This window comes from Saccoglossus kowalevskii, chromosome 8, assembly GCF_978046115.1.
Source record: "Saccoglossus kowalevskii chromosome 8, keSacKowa6.1, whole genome shotgun sequence".
NCBI classification, from domain to species: Eukaryota; Metazoa; Hemichordata; class Enteropneusta; family Harrimaniidae; genus Saccoglossus; species Saccoglossus kowalevskii.
Window position 1 is genome coordinate 28316476 of NC_140648.1, and position 22954 is coordinate 28339429.

The 22954-nt window shown below is 35.4% G+C and overlaps 1 protein-coding gene and 2 long non-coding RNA genes across 4 annotated transcripts in view; 2 read left to right on the forward strand and 1 right to left on the reverse strand.

Annotated features, from left to right (window-relative positions):
• Positions 1 to 22954, forward strand: part of LOC146739509 (uncharacterized) — a 271508-nt gene that overhangs the window by 136622 nt on the left and 111932 nt on the right. The gene's annotated exons all lie outside the window — the stretch shown is intronic.
• On the reverse strand, positions 3623 to 14623 carry LOC102803323 (mitochondrial dicarboxylate carrier-like). Its single transcript, XM_085502448.1, has 9 exons — positions 14301 to 14623; positions 12579 to 12701; positions 10469 to 10586; positions 9490 to 9580; positions 8420 to 8463; positions 7877 to 7947; positions 6881 to 6973; positions 5956 to 6036; positions 3623 to 5302 (listed from the first exon to the last, which is right to left on the reverse strand). Exons 1-9 carry the CDS (start codon positions 14409 to 14411, stop codon positions 5129 to 5131), a joined length of 906 nt encoding a protein of 301 aa, XP_085358574.1. The 5' UTR covers positions 14412 to 14623; the 3' UTR covers positions 3623 to 5128.
• LOC102809113 (uncharacterized) lies at positions 17894 to 22576 on the forward strand. 2 transcript variants are annotated; one of them, XR_014930208.1, is made up of 3 exons: positions 17894 to 17980; positions 21586 to 21697; positions 22172 to 22576. It is a non-coding gene; the product is annotated as an uncharacterized LOC102809113 (long non-coding RNA). The 2 variants fall into 2 exon arrangements; XR_438128.2 differs by lacking the exon at positions 17894 to 17980 and having other exon boundaries at positions 21510 to 21697.

The window sequence follows — 22954 nt, forward strand, 5'->3', positions numbered from 1 at the left end:
GCTTATTATCATATGGCAGATGTAAAAAGTTTATTTTTAATGTTGATTAGACATTTCACTGGCAATTGTAATTATCCATTGTACAGGAGAGGCAAAATAAGATGTAGTATTTTTATGGAAAGCTTTCCTTTGTTAGATGTGCTATATTATCTATACACTATTTTAGTGGATGACCAAATTTCAACTGAAAAGGGGATCTGTTGAATGAACAGTGCCCTCAGTGGCATAACTGACTCATTTTTTTTTTGTTTTTATCTATTCGGGAAACACACAAGACATAAGTGGGTGGGTAAAAGCTTTGGCCATTTTGGGCTGGGTGTAACATTTTTTTTTGTCTATACCTAAAATGTCTTTTTCCCTTCTGTAATTTTGAGGTTGTGTGCAAGAGGCTGAAGTGACGAAACCTAAATTGTTACATGTGGTTTTCCATTACATCATGCAGTCACCGAATTAGTCGTCATATTGTAATTTGGTTTTCATAGTACACCACTTTTTTAAAAAAAAACTGAAATAATATGTAGGCTCTGAAACATATTCACATAGATTTAATTTAGCCTATTTTACTTATCAGCGAAAATAGCAAAATTAAATCCCAGTGAATAATTAATGCATTTTCAGTAACTCAGAATAGAATGAGTAATTCAATTGATAGAGGGCGATATACAACTAGAATTAAAGAAATGTGCTTTTTAACTATTTATTACAGACAAGTTTTAATATTGATACTGTCAACAAATTGTGTGCAAAATAGTTATTTTTTGTGTGTGTGTCAATATTTATGGTGTATGATAACTTTACACTGTACAATAAATATTTTGTTCTTAGTAATGGTCTAGTCATTTCCTTCTATAAATGATTCATTTTTTTAGCTCGACACAGCGAAGCTGTTCATATTACTGATTATCCGTCGTTGGCGGCGGCATCAACTTTACAATTTCAACTTCTTCTTCAAAACCGCAAGTCAGAATGTTTTCAAATTTGATATGCAAGTACCTTCAATGGTTCTTTCTCAGATTTATTCATTTCATGTCAAAATCTTAAATTCTCTATTTTTGGTGAATATTTTTGTCATTTTTGGTAAAAAGTGATATTTTCAACTTCTTGTAAAAAACCGCAAGTCCAATTGCTTTTATATTACATATATAGGTACTACATGTGGACCTCTTTCAAATTTGTTAATTGCGTGGTGATATCTTCAATTATCTAATTTTGATGATTATTTTTGTCATTTTTGGTGAAAAGTGATATTTTTGAATTCTTGTTGAAAACAGCAAGTCCTGTTGCTTTGATACTATACATATTGTTCATTTTCCAATGATATCTTTTGTTCTTTAATTGAAATGTGCATTGCTATCAGCGGAGCTATCTCAGCCAATAGGCTGCTTGTTTTAAATTATAGTGCGAAAATATGAACATCTGTTTTTATGTATGTGCATCAGTTTAGTCTATTTCAGACGCGTACAATGACAGATTTCTTTATATCAGTAATATATTATGTTACAGTAATTTTGTTTTCAATTCGATCAAATATGGCCGCCTGGTGCCCTTTTTGTTGGACAAAATGTCTAAATGCTAATCTTTTGTATGATCAATCAATCTTACTTGGATTGAAATAAAAAATATTTGTACCACATCATTTGTAAAGGTCCAAATACGCATACAATACAACTAAGAAGTAAAAAAAATGTGAATATATAATGACAATATTATATTAAACAACTGTATAGACATACTCTGTGTGAAATGTTTAAAACATGCATGATTATGGTAATGTATATTTACTTTTAAAACAGTTTGCAACAGGTACAATGAGAAAAGTCAAACGCAATGAAATCGCACAAACTCTATATAACATAACAAATGTTCTGTTCCCACTGGTGAACTCATTCTGGATCGAGATAGATTTGAAACCTTGGCAAATGCCGGAATCTGTGTGGGAAAGGTAGGAGCAGAGTCAGCATAAGCCCAGTTTTTTCTGCATCTCTTGTTGGATAATCTTATTAAATTCAACTAATTTAGAAAGTCCTACTCAACTTCAGTTGGCAGTGAATCCAGCACAAATAGTATATTGACCGGACATTATCACACACCCAGAATGTTTTGGGTGGATATTCAATTTTTGATTCTTCATCAAGTACATTCCAGTACATCAAATAAGAGACATGTGAAATGTGAAACACAAGTATAATGCTATTGTGGTATAATGCACTGATTTTCTTGCCAGAGAACCAAGGCATTGGCAAACAAATCATGTTACGTGGGTGAGAAAGACCAGAGTTGCATGTTAAGTACGTAAGCTTCTTCATGTGCATAACAAGCAGGAAAAAACACAAATTCTAAAAATTTACAGATTTTAGCATTTTCCGACCAGTTTGCACTACCAAATCAGTGTTAGGTGTGGTTTAGATTTTCCTAAATTTTACTTGTTGGTAGCTAACCAGCAGAGGTAGTGGTGACCCAACTAAAGAAAACGAAAAAAAATGTCAACAAAAATAAAATAAAGGTAAGGTAGTATTGGTCGCAAACTTCATGCGCTACCAAACTGTAGCTACATCGCTGTGAGATCATATTGATCATTTACCCAGTACTCTGTGCGAATCCCACTTGATTCTGGCTGCTGGCCATTTTCGTTCATCAAATCGTCAGATATCATCAGAAAACGCAGGATTTGTGCAGTTTTGAATAAAACCAAGTTAGCGATTATGAACAATGGTTATAAACGTAACACCTGATCTCCTCTAAAATTTTTGTTTCGCATTTTAAGGTAAGAAATCGACATTTGAAACCGACAGGGTGTCGATTTACTAGGTGCAGTGTTTCACAACTTGTTTATTTATATACGTATAGCGGATGATTTTTTTGTTGAAAATTAGTATTTATTGATTTTCAGCCCCCAAGTGACTGTGGGAGAAGTGGCTGAAACAAAATACGGAATAAAGAATTAAGTCCAAGCTATGCCCCATGTTTGAACCAATAAAATCACATATAGAATATTGCACATTATTATATATCTGACACCGTAGATACAGCGTGCCATAATTTTGCGGTATTTTACGGATATTTTCATCCTACCATATAAGGAAATGCAAATTCCAAATATGGAATGATTACATGACTAAGCGTCCTCTAATAATAAAAACAAACATGGCTGCCATCAGGGTTTGCGGGACTATATACAAAGAAGTTTGCTGCTTCAGTTCTAAACTTTCTGGATTTTGGCATTCCCATGATGTATCCTTGGAAGGAAAAGATGTATAGAATAATGAGGTTATTACGAGGATACCACAAATTAAGCACTCAGACAGAACCGTACGCTGTGGCATCAACCTCCGCTATGTGTCGGTTGGCACTTAATTCCTCGTGCATACGCGTGCATACTTTGAGGTATCCTCATAATAACCTCATAGTATGTGGTCGCAAGGATGCTTTCACTACTCAGTCTCCACGCATACATGTATGGTATCATATGACATGAGGTACCTTAGTCAAGCATGGGGTTCAAGTTGGACACTTATGGTAATAGTATTACACATGTACCGATTTTAGGTCTTATTTTTGGACTTGCAGAAGTAAATATGAAATCAATATGAAAACTGAGCTGTGAAAAGATATATACAAGGGAAACAGTTTGGGAAAACATTTATTTAGATACAAACATATATTTTCTTGAGTACTGTTGTTAAAAAAAGACTACACATTGAGTAGAGAAGCAGTTTCTAGTATACATGATTTTGATTCAAATTTGGTAAATCTATGATTTGTCACAATAAATAGTTTAAAACTTGTTCACAAATTTTGTCAGTATTTGTTTGTTTTTAATAATGCAATAGATGCATATACTGAAGCAGTAATGACAAGCCCCCAGGTTGCATTTCAAAAAAGAGGAAGGAAACACAAACATTCGGCACAAAGAAAAGCTGTCAACAGTGTGCCCTCTAACTTGATATGACACACAGAGATTTTTTTGTACTTATTATTTTCCTAAGATATTTCCCAGCAGTCAATAAATCAGTCAATAAATTGATAACTGTGATTCTACTTCGACATTATATCTCTGCAAAATCAGCCAAGGTAGAGAGAACACTGCCTGTCAGACATCTCTTCAAAATGATGCTGGTCCTACACTCATGGATGTTGCACCTAGCAAACTCAATGTACTCACGGCTAAAAAAAATATTTCAAGACCATATTACCGATATTATGTACATTTCCAGCATGTAGCAATTGAAAAAACAAGAGCATTGATGGATAATCTCATTTAACAGCTAAATTCAACAAATTTAGATCAGACAATTTACAAATGGCAGCTAATTTAAAGGGAGTTAGTCATCGTACGCATGTACGAAATTCATACAATCCAATGTAGTCTACCAGTAGCAAACAGGATCTGGCTCCAATGTAATCCAAGCACCCCAGGAAATATCATGTTAAAAGTTGATAGATTCAATCTCTTTTTTTTTTATGAGTAATGATCTGTGAAATAATCAAATTTGCCATCATTGTTAATAAGAGGCCCAATACCTTACACCTACGCTGCATGACAATCAACACCCTTGAAAATACTAATGTAGTTTATGTGTAGAGTTCATGAATGAATGATTTGCTCTTGTTGTGTCATTATTGATGCCTGTGTCATTATTGATGCCTGTGTCATTATTGATGCCTGTGTCATTATTGATGCCTGTGTCAAAACAAGCATTATACACTTGTTAAGAAAATAAATCAGTTTATTAAACTGTTATTTCATCATTAGTTAGCAAATTTATATAGAAGGAACTGAAAGTTCCCAATTGACACATGATTTAGTTTAGACATATTTTACACTTGACATTAGATGCACCTTGTACATATAAATACACAGTTCTGAGAACTTTTCCAGTCTAATTTGATCTATCTATCCAAGGCTTGGATCTGGTAATATTGAAATCAAACCACATATTCTTGTGTTGCCTCCACCTCGGTGACTAGTAACCGTGTCGCCATCTTCAAACGATTTTTCCATTGTAGTCAATTGTACGCATCTACTGTTCTATGCAATATATTTGTAAATAATTCCTACACTATGCACTGTAATGAAAAACCAAACAGATTACTCCACTTTTAGAGAACTAACTTTCAATCAGTGATTTTAGTCCTCTCTTCTTGTGAGCACAACAGTGTATCCAAAGTTCTTTCTGAGCTGCTCAAAGAAGATGAACGTGAGAATGGTGTGTGGAGCGAGTCGTACAAATGCTGGTACGAATCCTTTATAAAAAGCCATTGGTCCAAGCTTGGCTGTCACCATAATGCAGTGTCCAATGCCCTGAAAACAAAAATCAAATGTTGATAACATTTCTTATCTGCATGAGTGGCTGCGACTGAAAATATGTGAGAAGTGCATACCCTAGTTCCTTCAGTGGTAAATTCCCCAATTCCTGTTACTAGTACTTACAGGCTCTGAAGCAAGGTGAACTTTACATAGTTATATTCATAAACACATGGGCAATGTTAAAATTGTTACATAAAACATGTTTCATTAGAAAAAAAAGGGAGGAATCTGTTATAGCACTGGATAATAGCACTTTTACTAAATGTAAACTCTGCTTTCACTCTGGATTATTCAAATTCCAGTTGAGTTTTCTTACATATTTATAATCTTTAAAATAAAAGACAGCATCCTTGTTGATTTTAAACTTACAGAAGCCGATGGCACGGATGTTGTGCATTTAAGATCTCTTATTAGTTTGTCTTGTACAGCAAACATATCCCGAAATGTTATCAATGAATCACAAAATCACTTGATTAAAATAAACTGGAAGTATAGTCTCTGGGATCCATATCAATTACGCAATATAAATAATTTTTACAGCATGATTGTCATCTGCACCGAGTGTCCAAATTTAGTTTTTTGTCTCATTTTTGTAAGTGAATGGAAATGCCAAAGTACATATACTATATAGCATTTGAAATACTCACCCTGAATTCTCCTGGTTTAGCATTCATTAATCTTGTTTTGAGAACGTCAAATGGTTGTGTCAACGCTGTCGCTATTGTACCCTGTATAAATGTGAAATAGAATTTTTTTTTATTGAATATTTAAAAACAAAAACAATGTTTGTTCGTAACAATGTTGCATGTAACTTTGAGGTACGCGATACGATCGTGTACAGTTCCCCTATCATAGAGGGACTGCGATACAGTTCTTCCTGAACAGTGTTAAATAATGCTTGACAGGTTTTGAGACAACAATTCTCTTCATGCTGCCAGTGTGAAGTAGGGCTAATCTGACAGACCAAATCACTGTCTCCGTGGAAACAAACAGGTACCACTACTAAAGCTATACCAAATTTGAGGTAGACACGCATTTTTTCTTCATTAGAAACAAGGTACCAGATGATTATACTGTATATAGCAAGTATTTCAATAATTTTGCAGTTCAATCCATGTGTCTGCTAAGCTGTTCAACACACATGTAATGTTTTGAACATGTCTTCAATGATTCAATGATTTCTCACAAGTCATGATAAGAGACATTTACAGGTTTATCCCGAAACTATTTGATCAACTGATGACCACATTTTATTCAAACTTAGCACAGACATTACACATAATGGATTAATGCACGTCAGTTAGTTTTGTAATCTGATACAAATGAAGGACTTGCAGCCAACTAAGATTAAATTTTATGTGTCTTTAGCAGTTTCTAGAATTGCTTTGACTTATAGTGGTGTATATATATATATGTATATAGATTTGTTTCATTTTTTGTTTAAATAACTTTTGATTGACATTTTTGTTTCAGAAAACTGTTGATTCAACATTGGTTTGAACATCACACATGATGGGATGGAACGATGATAATGTCATTAACAACGACTTGCTTAAAATATATTTTACTCACCGCAATAGTACTCGCTGTAAAATGTCCAATCATATTATCTTTTATAACACCCCATGATATCAACAATTGTTTTGATTGGTCGTAAAATGCAATCTGAAAATGATAAAAACAAAACATTAATTTCCACTTTGTTTTGATGAGTTACATCACAGTCCCTCTGGTTACATGTACATTTGTGTACATTTAGAAAGAACCCCATTGTGCCGAGAGAACTGGAAGCATATGACCCACGGTACGTAAAAATAAGTCAAACTAAGAAGTCTGCTATACACGATGTCATAACAATGTGATCCACAGTATTGAAGTTTAATAATACTCACAGAAAATTCTTAATAAAACAACAGGAATACATTTGATTGCACTCGTTTGCAGTCTGATTTATCTTGTACCTGTTCAACAAATTTAATTTAAATCTGATTTGTTGAGATATCAGATATTGTCTGATTTATGCTACTTAGGTTATCAGTATGCATTGTTTTACTCTCAACTAATCACCTCTGTTGATTTCCCCAGGGAGTTTCATTGAAATCTGACTAATGGAACAACTAAAAATTGGCTTATTTATTTAAATTAGATGATTAATATGCATTGTTTTCAACCCTAAACAATGACACATATGTAGCAAGAGAAAAACTACTTTTTAAGCAAATTAGGTAATTAATATGCACAGATTTTAACCTAAACAGAGGTCTTAGGTTTTATATTGGCAGAAAAGCAACAACAAAATGGAATAATTATTATGCAAATTGGTAATTAATATGCATTGGCTCACAGTGAAAGTTAACAACCAAATGGCAGAATATTGACTGATCAACGCTGTTTAAAAAATGTGTGTCATGTACCAAAACCAGTAACACATTTTTTTGCCTTAGTTGCAAATCAACTGTTTTTAACCTTAGACGTCACCATATCTAAGATCATTGTTGCTTTCACTCAGTGTTAACTAAATATGGTAACGTACTACGATAAGTTAATATTTGGAATCTATTATCATACCTGTCCAACAGTCATAAGTATTGCCCTAAATGTAGCCATTTCAGCACCCCGAAAGAGTTTTACAAAACCCTCTGAAAAAAAAAAACAATATTTTTTTTCAGCAAATGATTAAACAGTTTAATCTACCCAACACCTCTACACATGTCAACTTAGTTGCTATAGCTCAATTAAACATTCAGATTATATTAATCACTGTCACTGATAAACATCAGTGGTATTATGTACATCTGAAAGTGCTTGAAGTTACATATTTCATGTTCCATCTTCTGTGTTTCGTTTAATCCTTGTGTAGAAAATATGCGTCATCGTACATAAGTTAACATCCTCTGACCTGATTGGTCAACAAGCAGTGGAAGAAGCTTAAGGCAGTTCATATTTACTGAGCAAAGCTGGTAGATTCCATGCCATGCATCTGTAGTTTATTCCTGTAAAAACCTCATACCGGTAGTATGCATTGTGGATTTATATATGCAAAAAAGACAATGGACGTACAATATATACCAGTAAATACAATTGTATAATCGACACCTCCATTTAACATACCTTCTTTGTAAACTCGGAATGCTCCATCAAATACATGTTTATAACTGAAAAGTAAAAATATTTATAAATAAATAAATGTAATAAGTAATGCAATCAATGCAGAGTGTAAATATAGACTGCACACCTATTACAGTATATACCTGTAATACATGTAGGATATAAAGGTAAGATTCAAGTGTGCATCAACACTAGTTTATGCTACAAACTATAGCGTAACATGTGTATTTGTGGATCTTCCATTCTGTGTTATCACCATTAGTTACACTGACTCCAGCTTGATTATTACTCTACTGCTATTTTGCATAATCAAAAATTTATCCAATCACAAAACCTCAGCAGAAACACATGACACAGGGCTTGAACACTTCGGCATTGAGTTCAATTGCCAGAAGAGTTTGTCATAGTGTCCTTTGATAATCCTTTTGTTATTCCAATAATAATGCCAAGACAATTTTGTTTCTTAAAATAGGAGTCCCCTCAACTCTGAATAGCAAGCAGTGCTACTGCAACTGAAGAAATTAGCTGATGCATTTAATTTAAATCTTGTATTTTATTTTTGATGATTTTTTAAGGTTTTTGTTAAAAGTCAACTTAATAACATATAGTGGTGAAAATTAGTGCTCAAATCTAATGCTAGGAATATAAATTTTTTAATTCATTTTAATTTTGTTTTCTTCTTGATATGTTTGCTTGTTTTACTATATTGAAGTGGCAGTGCAGTATAAATAAGGTACAAAAAATTATAACTGCAGAGAAACAAAACCAAACATATTTTTTGATCTAACAGAAGGTCAGGGTATACTAATTAGCTAATGAGTAATTGAAGTAAACAGAAACAATTATGGATTGCCCTTTAAAGTGTAAATTGAGATAAGTGATTCACTTGTCTCCATAGATATTTTTAGATTTTTTTCCTTTGGTGGCCATTTAAAATGAAACCCAAATAAAGACTGCCTTATAATTAGGCTGTTAAATTAGTACTAGCGACAACCCTGATCAGAGTTGGTGCTAGCATTTTGAAAAAAATCTGTTGGGCATTTAAAAAAAAATTAATAAAAAACATCACTCACTTTCTTCTTACTTCAGCAGGAAGTTTAACATCATTTTGCATTCTGACATTGATCATATCAGCTGGTGTTCCCACAAAACCACCACAGGCACCTGTAGGTAAAAATGAATAGCATTATGAGAATATATACTCCTGTATTGAGGCCTGTAAAAATGTATTGTATCATGAAAAAATCAATATCTCAATCAATAATGGTGAAGTAGTGTTTTAGCTCTGCTGTTAATAAAGTCAAGTAGAGGTATTCATATTACAGTTTCTCCATCGTTTGTTTGTGTCACCTATATTTTCAACTCATTATGACTTTGATCCTACGGTAATTCCCAGGATGTTAAATGTACACTGGGTTGATCTCCCTCAAATACAATTACCTAAACTTAATTAAATTTCTGGTAAAAAAATGCTATTTATCGAAAAAATCCAACTTGATTCATATGTAAGTAACTTGGTTGGTCTTCTTTAAGATTTGGTCAATTTATGGAGATATTTTGAGTCCAACATCTTCTATACTGTAGATCTGATTGCTTTCAGCTTTACAGTTAACTGACAGTTCGCTTATTTTTAATAATTTTGCCAAGGCAACAGTTTCCTAAATTGAATTTCAATATTGTCCCCTGACTTGTTTCTAGTACCGGTATGTGCAAATTGTGATTGCTGATATATAGTACATTTTGTCACACAAACCATTTTGAAACTACATGTATGTCACAGAACTGTTTGACCTACTTTCTATGGTCATTTAATTTCTTATACTGGAGCCCACCAGGGCTGATCTAAGAAGAGCACCTGCAGACCTAAACCAACACTCAATCCATCTGTGAAGGAATCTGGCCAGTGGCTTCCCTTTGTACCCCCCTACCCCCATTTAGTCTGTGACACACTAACCCAGGGTTCAAACAGAGATAAGATTTGAACTTTGACCTATTGATCACTCGTCAACGTAACAACTACTATGCCTAAGGTAACCTTGCAAAGTGACTTACCACCAATTGCAGCTGTAAGTATCTTCTGATAAAATGGCAATGGAGCCTTAGGATCACCACCGGTTAAATGAGTTTTAAGCGTCTCGTATATTGCAAATCTTGTCATAGAATAGGTTAACTAAAACAGACAAAAAAAAGATGATGAACTGGGAAAATGTAAGAAATACATGCATGTACAAAACTTTCAATGTTCAATGATTTTCATTTTTAATTTGATTTGCTAATGATTATGAATAATGTTCAAATGAATGTGGATTAACAAAGATTTAGTTCCAAATTACCAATGCCCACAGTAATTATAAAACAAGCAGCCTATCGGCTGAGATAGCTCCGCTGTTAGCAATGCACATTTCAATTAAAGAACTGAAGACATCATTAGAAAATGAACAATATGAATAGTATCAAAGCAATCGGACTTACAGTTTTATAACAAGAAGTCGAAAATATCACTTTTTACCAAAAATTACAAAAATATTCAACAAAATAAATTAATTAGAGAATTGAAGATATCATCACAAAACGAACAAATCTGAGAGAGGTCCACATGTAGTACCTATATATGTAATATCAAAGCAATCGGACTTACAGTTTTCAACAAGAAGTCGAAAATATCACTTTTCACCAAAAAATGACAAAAATATTCACCAAAATTAGAGAATTAAAGATATCATTACAAAATGAACAAATCTGAGAGAGGTCCACATGTAGTACCTATATATGTAATATCAAAGCATTTGCACTTGCGGTTTTTAACAAGAAGTCAAAAATATCAGTTTTTACCAAAAATGACAAAAATATTCACCAAAATTAGAGAATTAAAGATATCATTACAAAATGAATAAATCTGAGAGATGTCCACATGTAGTACCTATATATGTAATATCAAAGCAATTGCACTTGCGGTTTTTAACAAGAAGTCGAAAATATCAGTTTTTACCAAAAATGACAAAAATATTCACCAAAATTAGAGAATTGAAGATATCATCACGAAATGAACAAATCTGAGAGAGGTCCACATGTAGTACCTATATATGTAGTATCAAAGCAATTGGACTTGCGGTTTTTAACAAGAAGTCGAAAATATCAGTTTTTACCAAAAATGACAAAAATATTCATCAAAATTAAAGAATTAAAGATATCATTACAAAATTAACAAATCTGAGAGAGGTCCACATGTAGTACCTATAGATGTAATATCAAAGCAATTGCACTTGCGGTTTTTAACAAGAAGTCGAAAATATCAGTTTTTACCAAAAATGACAAAAATATTCACCAAAATTAGAGAATTAAAGATATCAACATGAAATGAACAAACCTAAGAGAGGTCTACCCAAGGTACATATACACCAAGTATCAAAGCATTTAGGCTTGTAGTTTTCAAGAAGAAGTCGAAAAAGTAAAACATTGACACGGACGACGACGACGACGGACAACGACGACGACGGACAATCACTCATATGATAAGCTCCGCTCGACAAAGTCGACAGCGGAGCTAAAAAGGTCAAATCTGCGGCAAATTTGCACATAATTCATACCATTGAATATTTCTTGTAATATTCTCAAAGACACCAATAAAACAATGATCTTGGAATGCAACTCCACTCGCACAGTCGCCAATAATTGGCACATCATATCTCTGTCTGCAATTGTGTATTACCACATGCATAACATGCGTATCTCCACAATACGACTTACTAATAGAACACAGATCAAAACATACATATTGCATATTTTGAGGCCGAACTTGTTTCCACTATCCTTGCTACCAGAAAGTTGTCAAGTACTTTCTGGGATATATGTGATCCGATAGATCTAGACTACGATAAAAATGGCTTGCGTTGACAAACTCATGTGTTTCTATTCAGAATTATGATTTAGTCATTTTAAAAAAAAACTATTGAAATTAAAAACAATTCTAGTGAATTAGAGCAAATAATCACAAATGAGCAGAATCATCAACCAGCTTAATTAAGCAAGGCATTTTTTTTTAAACTAAATACCATTGCAACAACAAAATTAGTGCTAAGTGCACCCAAAAACAGCATAGGTATACCTGTCTAATTGTATAGTTCAAAACTTTGAATCATTGCTTGTACCATATCCTACTTACCTGCCTACCAATTGAGGCACTAATTCCATTATACAGAGCTCTGATGCCTTGTGTTCGTACAATTGTAACAGCCATTTTGGTTGCACTGCCTCCCCCCTTCGTTTGCGCTGTCTGTAGATGTACCTGGTGAAGATATTGGGAATACTGTGAGTGTATTGTAAATTACTGTATTTTAGCTGGAATAAATTTTTCTAGTAAGAATTTTTTGGGTGTTTTCTATGGAATTCATTTTCACTTATTGCACAGGTTATCTGAATCCTACATTATTAGAAACAGTGATTTCCAAATGTGGATTGATTTCCAAAATTGCGAACATTTTTGAAAATGAAGTTCATATAAGCAAGAAAAAAAAGAAATACTGGTGACCTCTAAAAACTGGATAACCACCATCTGTCCACATTCATATATAATTTTCAACTTTTTTTTTCCTGCTAAAAACTCAAAAACTAGCTGATGTTTTATTGAAAGTAGTCATTAGTATATGTAATTCTGACTGGCTACGAAAATCGTGGAAATTGTATAACAGTGACAATTTCTCCGTCGTCCTCCATGCAGTGTCAATGCCTTTTGTGAAACTTCGACTTCATGAATGTCATAAAATACTAAAATCTTTCTAAATTAGAATATTAGAAATTTACAGCAGTGAAAATTAAGTTTCCAGTATGTCACCCAACACAAACTATTTAAACATGGGTGAGAACATTTTACCACACAAATCGTGGCTAAAAATATCACCAATTCCCTGAACCAGTGTTTTGACAATAAGTAGTTTGGCTATGATATATTTTTGATCTGGGTTTTTGTACAAGTACAGCATAAAATAAAACCATAATGTAAAAGTCAATGAAATCTGATCATCTGTATAGCCAACAATGACTCAAGTCATGCACTATGCTTAAGTCATTGAAATAAGTAGTCTATGCCTTCTCTTTCATTTATTAGATACAACCTTTGGCTCAGAAACATGTTTAAATGCTTTTAACATATTCTGTATATATCAACTTAAAAATTAACTGAACTTTGAATGAACACTATAGTGATGGCATTACCTAGCACTAAAATTGATAGGGGGAAAATATAGCCTTGAAAGGGTTGAATGCAGAATGGGTTGAATGTTCTACTGGGGAACCAAATTAAGCGCACATCGAGTTTTTATGTACTTCCGGGTAATGTACGTACGTGTAACCATGAATTGTGTCAGTAGGCAGGTGGAAAGGTCAACATCGACAGGCATACGGATTAAAGGGCGGTGGTGATCGCGCCGCGTCCTGTTCGATATGGGACTCATAGCGACGTATACAACGCGTGTAAAATACATTGTTTATTTACTTGAAATTCGAACACGCGCTGCGCGACGACCATCTCCTTTTTTAAGTAATTTAAACCACGGTGGTCCCTGATATAGTACCAACACGTACGTATTACCAGGACGTGTTCATACATTGATACCAGACACGTTAGACCGTCAGTTCTTAATGCAGTTTGACAACTCTGATTTTACTTCAGCCGTAACGTAGCGCTGTTTACAGAACCAGGGGTTAAGCAACGAAACATGTCTCATTCCACAGGATTGTGCTCATTCACAGCACCAAAGGTCAAACGCGAAATGTCTTTTTACTATGATCCACTGTCCGTAAAGTAGTACATGACGGTAAAACCGGTAGTGAAAATTATGATAAACCGTAAACTTCCCCCGAAATATGGAATGGTATAAATACTTACTTTCAGTAGATCAAGAGGATGAGTACAGCAGGCAGCCCCAGCCGATGCCAGCCCACCGAAATACCACCTACCAACGACAGCAGTCTCCTGCACAGTCCCCTTTTCAGCCATTACGATCCGCTCGTTGTCGTGATGTATTGTAAAACGTTTTCAAGCAAATTTCAATCGCCGGTATTCGTTCCAATCAGAGTGTATTCTCTCAGTCAGGTGACCCTCCAGTTGATCCCGTCAACCCTACCAGATTTTTGTAAAACTGTGAGTATTGAATCGAAAATCCAACAGAGCGTTCATTAACGTTTGACGTCACTGGGAGGAAGCCGGGGGTGACTCGTGGAGAAGCGAACGGATATAAGTACCTGATAAATTGCGCCATCTAGAGTCTAAAACTAAAAAAATATACTAAAACTGGCTACATTATAAGCAATAACTTGCATGCAACTGTATTGCCGTTCAATTCAACGCTTCTGTTGAGGTCAGCTATAGAAGTTAATTGAACACCTTTGGTATCTTTTCATGTTGCTTCTTGTAATAATAATAATAATAATAATAATAATAATAATAATAATAATAATAATAATAATAATAATAATAATAATAATAATTATCTTTATTGCGTTCGTAACCCTATTAGGATTTTGACTAACATGCAATACAGATGTGAATAAAGACAAACAAACAATTAAAGTGAGAATAAAAATACACACAGAAAAATAAAAACTGACAAGCAAAAAAAAAAAAGTAAATTGGATTGTTTTCCATATTTGTGTTGGCATCGTCCGCCTGCACGGTGTTGTTTCGTTCGGATATTCCTCCCTAGTGCTTCGCCGGAACATTCACCTTGAAAATTCAAGATGTTGTGTTGGTGGATGTTTGGATTACTAATGCATGTACATGACCTTATCTTGAGATAGCTTGTTTTGAAACAGTTCTCTGTGTATTTTGCTATTTGTATTATTGTTTTCTCATCTTTATTATTTAAAATATATTTTTCTTTATTTCTTGCTAAATGTGGGGGTGATAACAGCTGATAAAGTTTTTTTCTTTCTCCCGCGCAGAGATCACATGTTAAAAGAAAATGTTCTTCGTCCTCTATTTGTCTACAGGTACAATTGGTCTTGTTCCCCTGTCTAGTGCAGTTAACAGCTTTCTGTAAAATCACATTATTGACGCTCAACAAATGATTTTCCAACTTGAAAATGGTTTTAAATTTTTCAAGCTTCGACTGATTCATGTCGTTAATGGCGTGGTTGGAGCCCAGAATCAGCAATCACGGGCATGCCCGTTTGTCGGACAGAAATCCCACCCCCACCCCCACCCCCGCCTTCCACGCGAGTTCCGTTTTTTTAAAGCACAATATTTTGAAAAGGCGGCCTGATCTGTATCACTAGCGGGACTAGAAGTCCAAGGAAAAATTGCTCACTTTGTCTTAGAATAAAGATCAACCCCAGTTAGTTATTCCCGAGTCCGTATTATACTGATAAAGATCTTCCCGAGTCTGCATTATACTGGTAAAGGCTCGGGCCTCGGCACGTAACACCCTGTCAGTAACATCGTGCAAGTGTGAGAGGAGTTTCAGTGTCCTACGAAGGTTAAATAACTACACGCGTGCTTCGATGGGAATGATGCGGCTGTCCAACCTAGCACTTATCCATACCCACTACGACAATGACATAGAGCTAGACAAAGTACTTGATTGTTTTGCTCAACTACACCCGCAGACTATAACTGGGGAACCTGTTGAAAGACCACTAAGACGTTAGGTTAATAATATTAAGTTAAGAGTCGCACTGTTACGACTGTTAAGAATATTAAGTTAAGACTGGTAAGGCTGTTGGCTGTGAGACTGGTATGGTAGTTAGGTGTTAGGTTAATAATATTAAGTTGAGACTGGTAAGGCAGTCTCTAAAAATAGGGAAATTAATTACATTGTCACAAAATGACAAAAAAGTCTGATAGAGGGCCACCATAGGTACATGATATGCAGTATACACCTTATTAATTTATTGAATACCATCAGTTTTCCAACATTACAATATATGTCTATTGATCAACATGTGGGTTTATACTTTGAGAAAGCTGACGAATAATAAATACAAGCCGGTAGGCTGGTTGGTGATCTGCTCCGCTCAAAAAAAATGTTTTGGGCCATGGTAGGACATGAACGTGAAGCTAACGTCGGTTTATCACTAAAACCGGGCCCCGTAGACAAAGTTCGTTAAAAAACAATAACTCTTCAGAAGTCACTTCACTTTATTACTAGCACATATTCTGCTGTTATAATTATTATTTTCGACCGTTTTGCTATGGTATTTTCTAGATTCTTTGATTGAACGAATCATGTACAGTTCAAAGTTGCGTTGGGGTTACGTTGATACAGTTACAGTAGGACTATGATACAAAGACAGTGCAACAATGTCGGCGCCGGTGATCTATGTTGGTGCCAACTTAGCCAAACTGAAAAGCATTATCATTTGAACACTGCTATTGGGGTGAAAGTATTCAAAAATCTGTTTGTTTTTTTTTTGGCTGTTTCTATTGCAACCGTGAGCGGTATGGACTGCCTGCCAGAATGAACAAAATCGGCTAAGCCAAAAAAATCACAGAAGAGTTAAAAAACCGTTACTGGTGAAAAGTTATTCCAACTTTGAGTTCAAATTACTCGGTAATGAAAAAAAGCATCAACAAAAACAAATAGTATTAAAGGTATCATTTGTTGGCTGTTGCCATGGAAACGGTGGGCCAGGATTTTTTTTTCAGTAATGAATTTCTCGGTAATGAAAAAAAAAATAGAAAAAATTAAATAGTAACTTTGTGCCCACACTCAAGCTGAGTAGAATGAGCTAGCGGAGCGGATCGACAACACCCCCCCACACACACACACACACACCCACACACACAAGTGATTTGAGGCAATCCTAGCGAAGAGGGTCGCCAACAACAGTGATTTTAAAGGCATTCCTAGCGGCGTGGGACGTCAACAATGTATACTCTCTAAGGGTTTGATTGGATGATTTACAGTCGTTCCAAATACCTGTCCAGCCAGTTGTTTTGAATGAGGGTCGGCAAGGGGTATTTTCGTAAGCTGTAATCAATTGTTTTTATTTTCGTAATAATGTAATTTAAATAAATAAATTCGTAGACATGGACAAGTTGTAAAATGTAATTAGCTATTTTATTCGTCCGTAATTTGTACAATGATCTTATTTCTTGTAAACATTATAATTCAAGCTTTTCCCACGTTAAATGTTGTAATTCGTGCGCAATTTCCAATTTTGTTTTCATATCAAAATTATCATTGCAAGTACATTATAAAACTATAAAATGTAATTAGAAATTTGCATTATCTGTAAAGTGTAAAAACTTATTTTTTACTATAAAAGAAACTTTTCATTTTAACCTGTAACCTGTACTAGCTACCCCCTTGTTCCCTTCTCAACTGGCGTGTAACGATTTTTGGTTATTCCACTGAACTATGACCTAATTGTCATGCTGAAACCGCCAGTGAACGGATATACCTCCATTGATTCATTGTCAAATAGTGTCAATAGAACTGTTGTACACTGCAAACAATACGTTGAATACCAGTCCGTGGAGAGACTTTGCTTGAACTTGTTTTTTTATCTGGGCTTTGTGGATAACACTGTGATTGCTGGACGTCGATCAGTTGCCGAGACCAAGACGTAAGTGCTATGTTATTTATTCAAACGTAGGAGTCATCATATATTAAAAATGCATAATAACACATCGATAAGCCGTATTTCGTCACACCGCTTTTTTTAGTGACCGAGGTGTGGTCCCTTCTTTTGGAAATTCCAGAGTTTCGGCGAACAATACTAGTTGATTATAGCACAATCTTTTGTCGAGGGACTGTGATTATAGTGACGTCCCCGTAACATTTTCTGATAGCAATAACTGGGAATCTATGAGCGATACTTTGAAATAGTTTACAGTACAAACTCAACTGAATCAAGCTTAGTGTTCCATTTCAATCATTTTTTTCACATATAAATAATCCACAGAAACTAGTTTAGTACATTGTGCACAGGAAATTAGACATGTAGTATTATTTTCACATTAACGTGAATAAATACTGTGAAGACTGTATCTATTTTTAATATCTGAGCCGTTCAAGAATTTCTTCCGAAAACAAGACAGTTTAATGAGGTACAGCATCGGCTGACATGTATCAGGGGGAAAATCTTCTCTCTCGGGGTCTCCACACTTGCCAGGGGGGAAACTCGTCTCGTCTCTCTATCTCGTCCCCTTGAGGTACGGGATCGGGAAAGTCACTTATACTTTACAGTCAAATAAGACGCACACAACGAAATACGTTTCAGCTCTCGTCTTAGTCGATCTTTTGGAGCACTCTATAAGACACAGCGCCCTGGGGAAAAGTCCCCAAGACTCTCACAAGGCTGAACCAAGACTCGCCCAAGACTGGACTGCCTCAAGGCTCGCCCCTGGACTTTCTCGGACTGCGTCTGTCGTGGAGTATTCGCCAAGACCAACTCAAACTCTCTTTATTCATTTTCAAAACTTTAACCAATTACAAAACAGTAAAAGACTCTAGGGCGTAACCTTCAATCATAAAGCCAATCACACTAAGTACTGAATACGTCATATCTTTTGATTAATCGTTCACTACATTAATAACTATGAATATAAACTGTCAAAATGGCGACGATTATCTCGTAATTAGTTCCAAATCACTGAGCCAAGTTCCATCCAAAATTTCAAATAGGCCTACACGATGACAGACATAACACAGCAATTCGCTAATAATCAGTTAATTAAGTCGACCAACAGATACGCGAAAACAAATTCATGACACATCCCTTCACCCAAACTGAGATATGCCTCTCGGCATTGCACGTTCACAAATCAAAGATACCGTCAGCCACTCATCGTCATAGGGTTAAATACAATACTAATAAAAGGAATAAATCAAAAAGAGTAAAACACACTAATTAAGTACAATGATTATAAAGTCTAAATACAATGGTTATAAAGTCACAAATATCAACGGTTATAAATCAAAAACAAGGGAAAGGCTACCAAACGACTCACTTTTCTCAAACAGGTTCGCTGAGATAACCCGTCGCTTCACTTTCTCCGTTACTAAGGTTACAAACTCTATATCAAAAGGTCAAAAAACTAAGGCGTGGCGGTGTAACCATGCGATCAGCCAATCGCTGCAGTCGACAGCTTGATCACGTGATTACCAGGGATGCGTCTCTCGGTTAAAGCATTGCAAAGCGGTAACTAATAAACAATGAATAAACAAGCTATTAATCAAACTCCTGTCATATACGCTTATAAACTTCAACTGAACTCACAAGTCGTTAATCTAAACAAAAGTCATACGGCGTGGAAACAGAATGCAAAGACAAATTCGCTTTCATAACACATTACTCCTCTGGCAAAAAGACGGGGAAAAGACTAAAACGATAGAAACTACTATGTTACACATAATCCTGTCAATCATGAACAAAAGCTTGCGATATCAAACAATACGCATATAAGCGCACCACACTCCTATCTCAAAAAGACATTAAAAAACGTTACAAAGGTGCTATCAACTCAAAAAGCGTCAGAAGTATTCCGGAAAACAACACATAAACAAAAACAACTCTTAAAACCGTACTCATAAACTCATTAAAACTCCATCAAACTTCACAAAACTCAAAACACTGTGTTGCAAATACTTGTCCACTGAAACGCGCTTAAATCGTTATAAAGGACCTCGCACGTCACTAAATATCAGTTTAAAACAAAGATCTGGGCGCTCACATACATACAATTCAACATCACTAAAAGAAACGGTAAAACAATAGGAAAAGCAAGCAATACATTACATTACTGAGCAATAGGGTTAGGGTTGTGAAAAAGGGTTCAACGTCCTGAGTTACACAGTGTCAGTTACAGTGTCCAGCGAGCAGTACTCTAAGCAATACACAGATAGCTAAAGTTCTAATCAAAGTCTATAAGCGTCTCTTCTCTTGTCGTCGCGTTAGTCCGGGTCGTTCTTTCATCTTCTTGTCTTTAATGTCGCTCAATTCTTAATTATACTGTCCTATCCGGTACTCATCCTTCATAAGGGGTTCAGAGGTCTTCATCTCTTCAGCATCGTTCATCGGTGCCATACTGTTAACGGTGTTAGTCGTTGAGCGCGGTTTCGTCTCTGCCATCGAGCCAGTTAGTTCGGTTCGCAAGAAAGACACACCTTCGCCATTCACTTTTCTTCACAGGATGTCAATGTGCGTAAGACGCAATGCCCGGATTCTCCACCACGTATCAGGGGGAAAATCTTCTCTCTCGGGGTCTCCACACTTGCCAGGGGGGAAACTCGTCTCGTCTCTCTATCTCGTCCCCTTGAGGTATGGGATCGGGAAAGTCACTTATACTTTACAGTCAAATAAGACGCACACAACGAAATACGTTTCAGCTCTCGTCTTAGTCGATCTTTTGGAGCACTCTATAAGACACAGCGCCCTGGGGAAAAGTCCCCAAGACTCTCACAAGGCTGAACCAAGACTCGCCCAAGACTGGACTGCCTCAAGGCTCGCCCCTGGACTCTCTCGGACTGCGTCTGTCGTGGAGTATTCGCCAAGACCAACTCAAACTCTCTTTATTCATTTTCAAAACTCTAACCAATTACAAAACAGTAAAAGACTCTAGGGCGTAACCTTCAATCATAAAGCCAATCACACTAAGTACTGAATACGTCATATCTTTTGATTAATCGTTCACTACATTAATAACTATGAATATAAACTGTCAAAATGGCGACGATTATCTCATAATTAGTTCCAAATCACTGAGCCAAGTTCTGTCCAAAATTTCAAATAGGCCTACACGATGACAGACATAACACAGCAATTCGCTAATAATCAGTTAATTAAGTCGACCAACAGATACGCGAAAACAAATTCATGACACATGTATCGGGAATCATTATAAGCACTCGAGCTTAATGCAACTTTTGGATTCTGCATACAAAAGATTCAGCCTATCACAACGCATATATTTTAGTCAATCAGATTTCTTCCTTATTGACCTATTACAAACATGTAATGCATCCTCTTCCCGCCTAAATTCAAGAATGCACCATTCCCAATAAATTGAGAAATTGTCCTTGTACTTGTCAGATGCGGTTTTATGTTAGTGTAATAAACCTCGTTACTTGCTCAAGCCACTGTTATCTCGCCTCCGTTATCTCTATCCACCCGAATCTCTTCTATACAATTCTACAAAACATGTTTGTACTACTACATTCGTTTTGTAGAAACCATGAAAAGCCTAAAAGTGTGGAGTTTATTGTTCTGTGCCTTGCTGGTGTTGACGCTTGCCAATGGGATCCCTAGTTCACGAAGAAGAAGAAATAGGGAAATGGATAGGTACGTTGATACGTTCGATCTATTAGCTAATATAATCTGATATGTAGATAGTTCCTGTATGACATCAAAAAATACTGTTTGACAATAAAGAAGGTTTCTTAGAGAATGAGTCAGGAAGTGATTCAGTTTTCTAATTAATGAGCCAAAAATATATTTACGATGGGCAACTCTAATCTAAGCAGATATCATGACGAAATATAATAACCCATTATAATAATATAATTTGTGATACACAGTCGTATAATTTAAGGTGGAACAAGAAGTAATATGTTCTTTAACTGTAATGTCAAATTCTACATTACTATTGATATTTTGCTTAAGGCTCTCTAAGGCTCTCTTTCAAGGCCGCACGTACGCTCACGAATTACCCGACTGACTGACTGACTACTCAATCACCAATTGCAAACCACCTACTCACTTAGTCACTCACTCACTCACTCTCTCACGCACTCACTTTAACTTTCTGTGTTATAGAGATGGTAAATATGATGTCATAGAAGAATATCTGAAGACAAAGTTAGAATTGAAAGAATTGGAAGAGAAAGAAGCCATTGCCAGGAAACGTCTTGACGACATTTTGGATGATGCAGAAGAATGATACTGGACAAGGATACCAGCTCGGTTACTACTCTTCGCGTGTTAACCGTCATTATTATATTATGATTGTTTAAACACGAATTTTCAAATTAACAAGCACAATTATTGAATTGGTTATATGTCTAGTAAAATGTGTGTAAAACAACTAAAGTAGTTCTAATAAGAATGCCGAGTTTAACTAATTAACTGACATTGTTCGAAAACAAAATACTGACCAATGTACGAGTTTTTCCATGATCATAGTCAAATAACTGAATTAAACAAATAATAATTTTTACCAAACGTTTCAGCGTGGTATTAAGAGTTTTTTTCGGGGGTGGGTGATACTAAGGTGGAAAATGGTTGTACATATGGGGGTAATTTCTGGAATTGCAACAGAGAGGTTCAGGCCGATATACAATATATAGTGTGGTATTCTGCTGTTGTAACTAATGCGAGATTTGTACCGAAGTCCAGCGTATTGTATGCATTCTAGGGTTATTTGTTTTTTGCTGAAATTTCCCCTTTATTCTAATGGCAGAATCGAACCAGTTTCACTCTCACTGGGAAATCTGCATTGTTGCTTGAATGAGAGCTAATTAAACACATTTTCCATACCGGCGGAAAAGTATGTAACAGCACATGTTAACAGCCTATCACGTGATTTTACTAAGAGTGTTT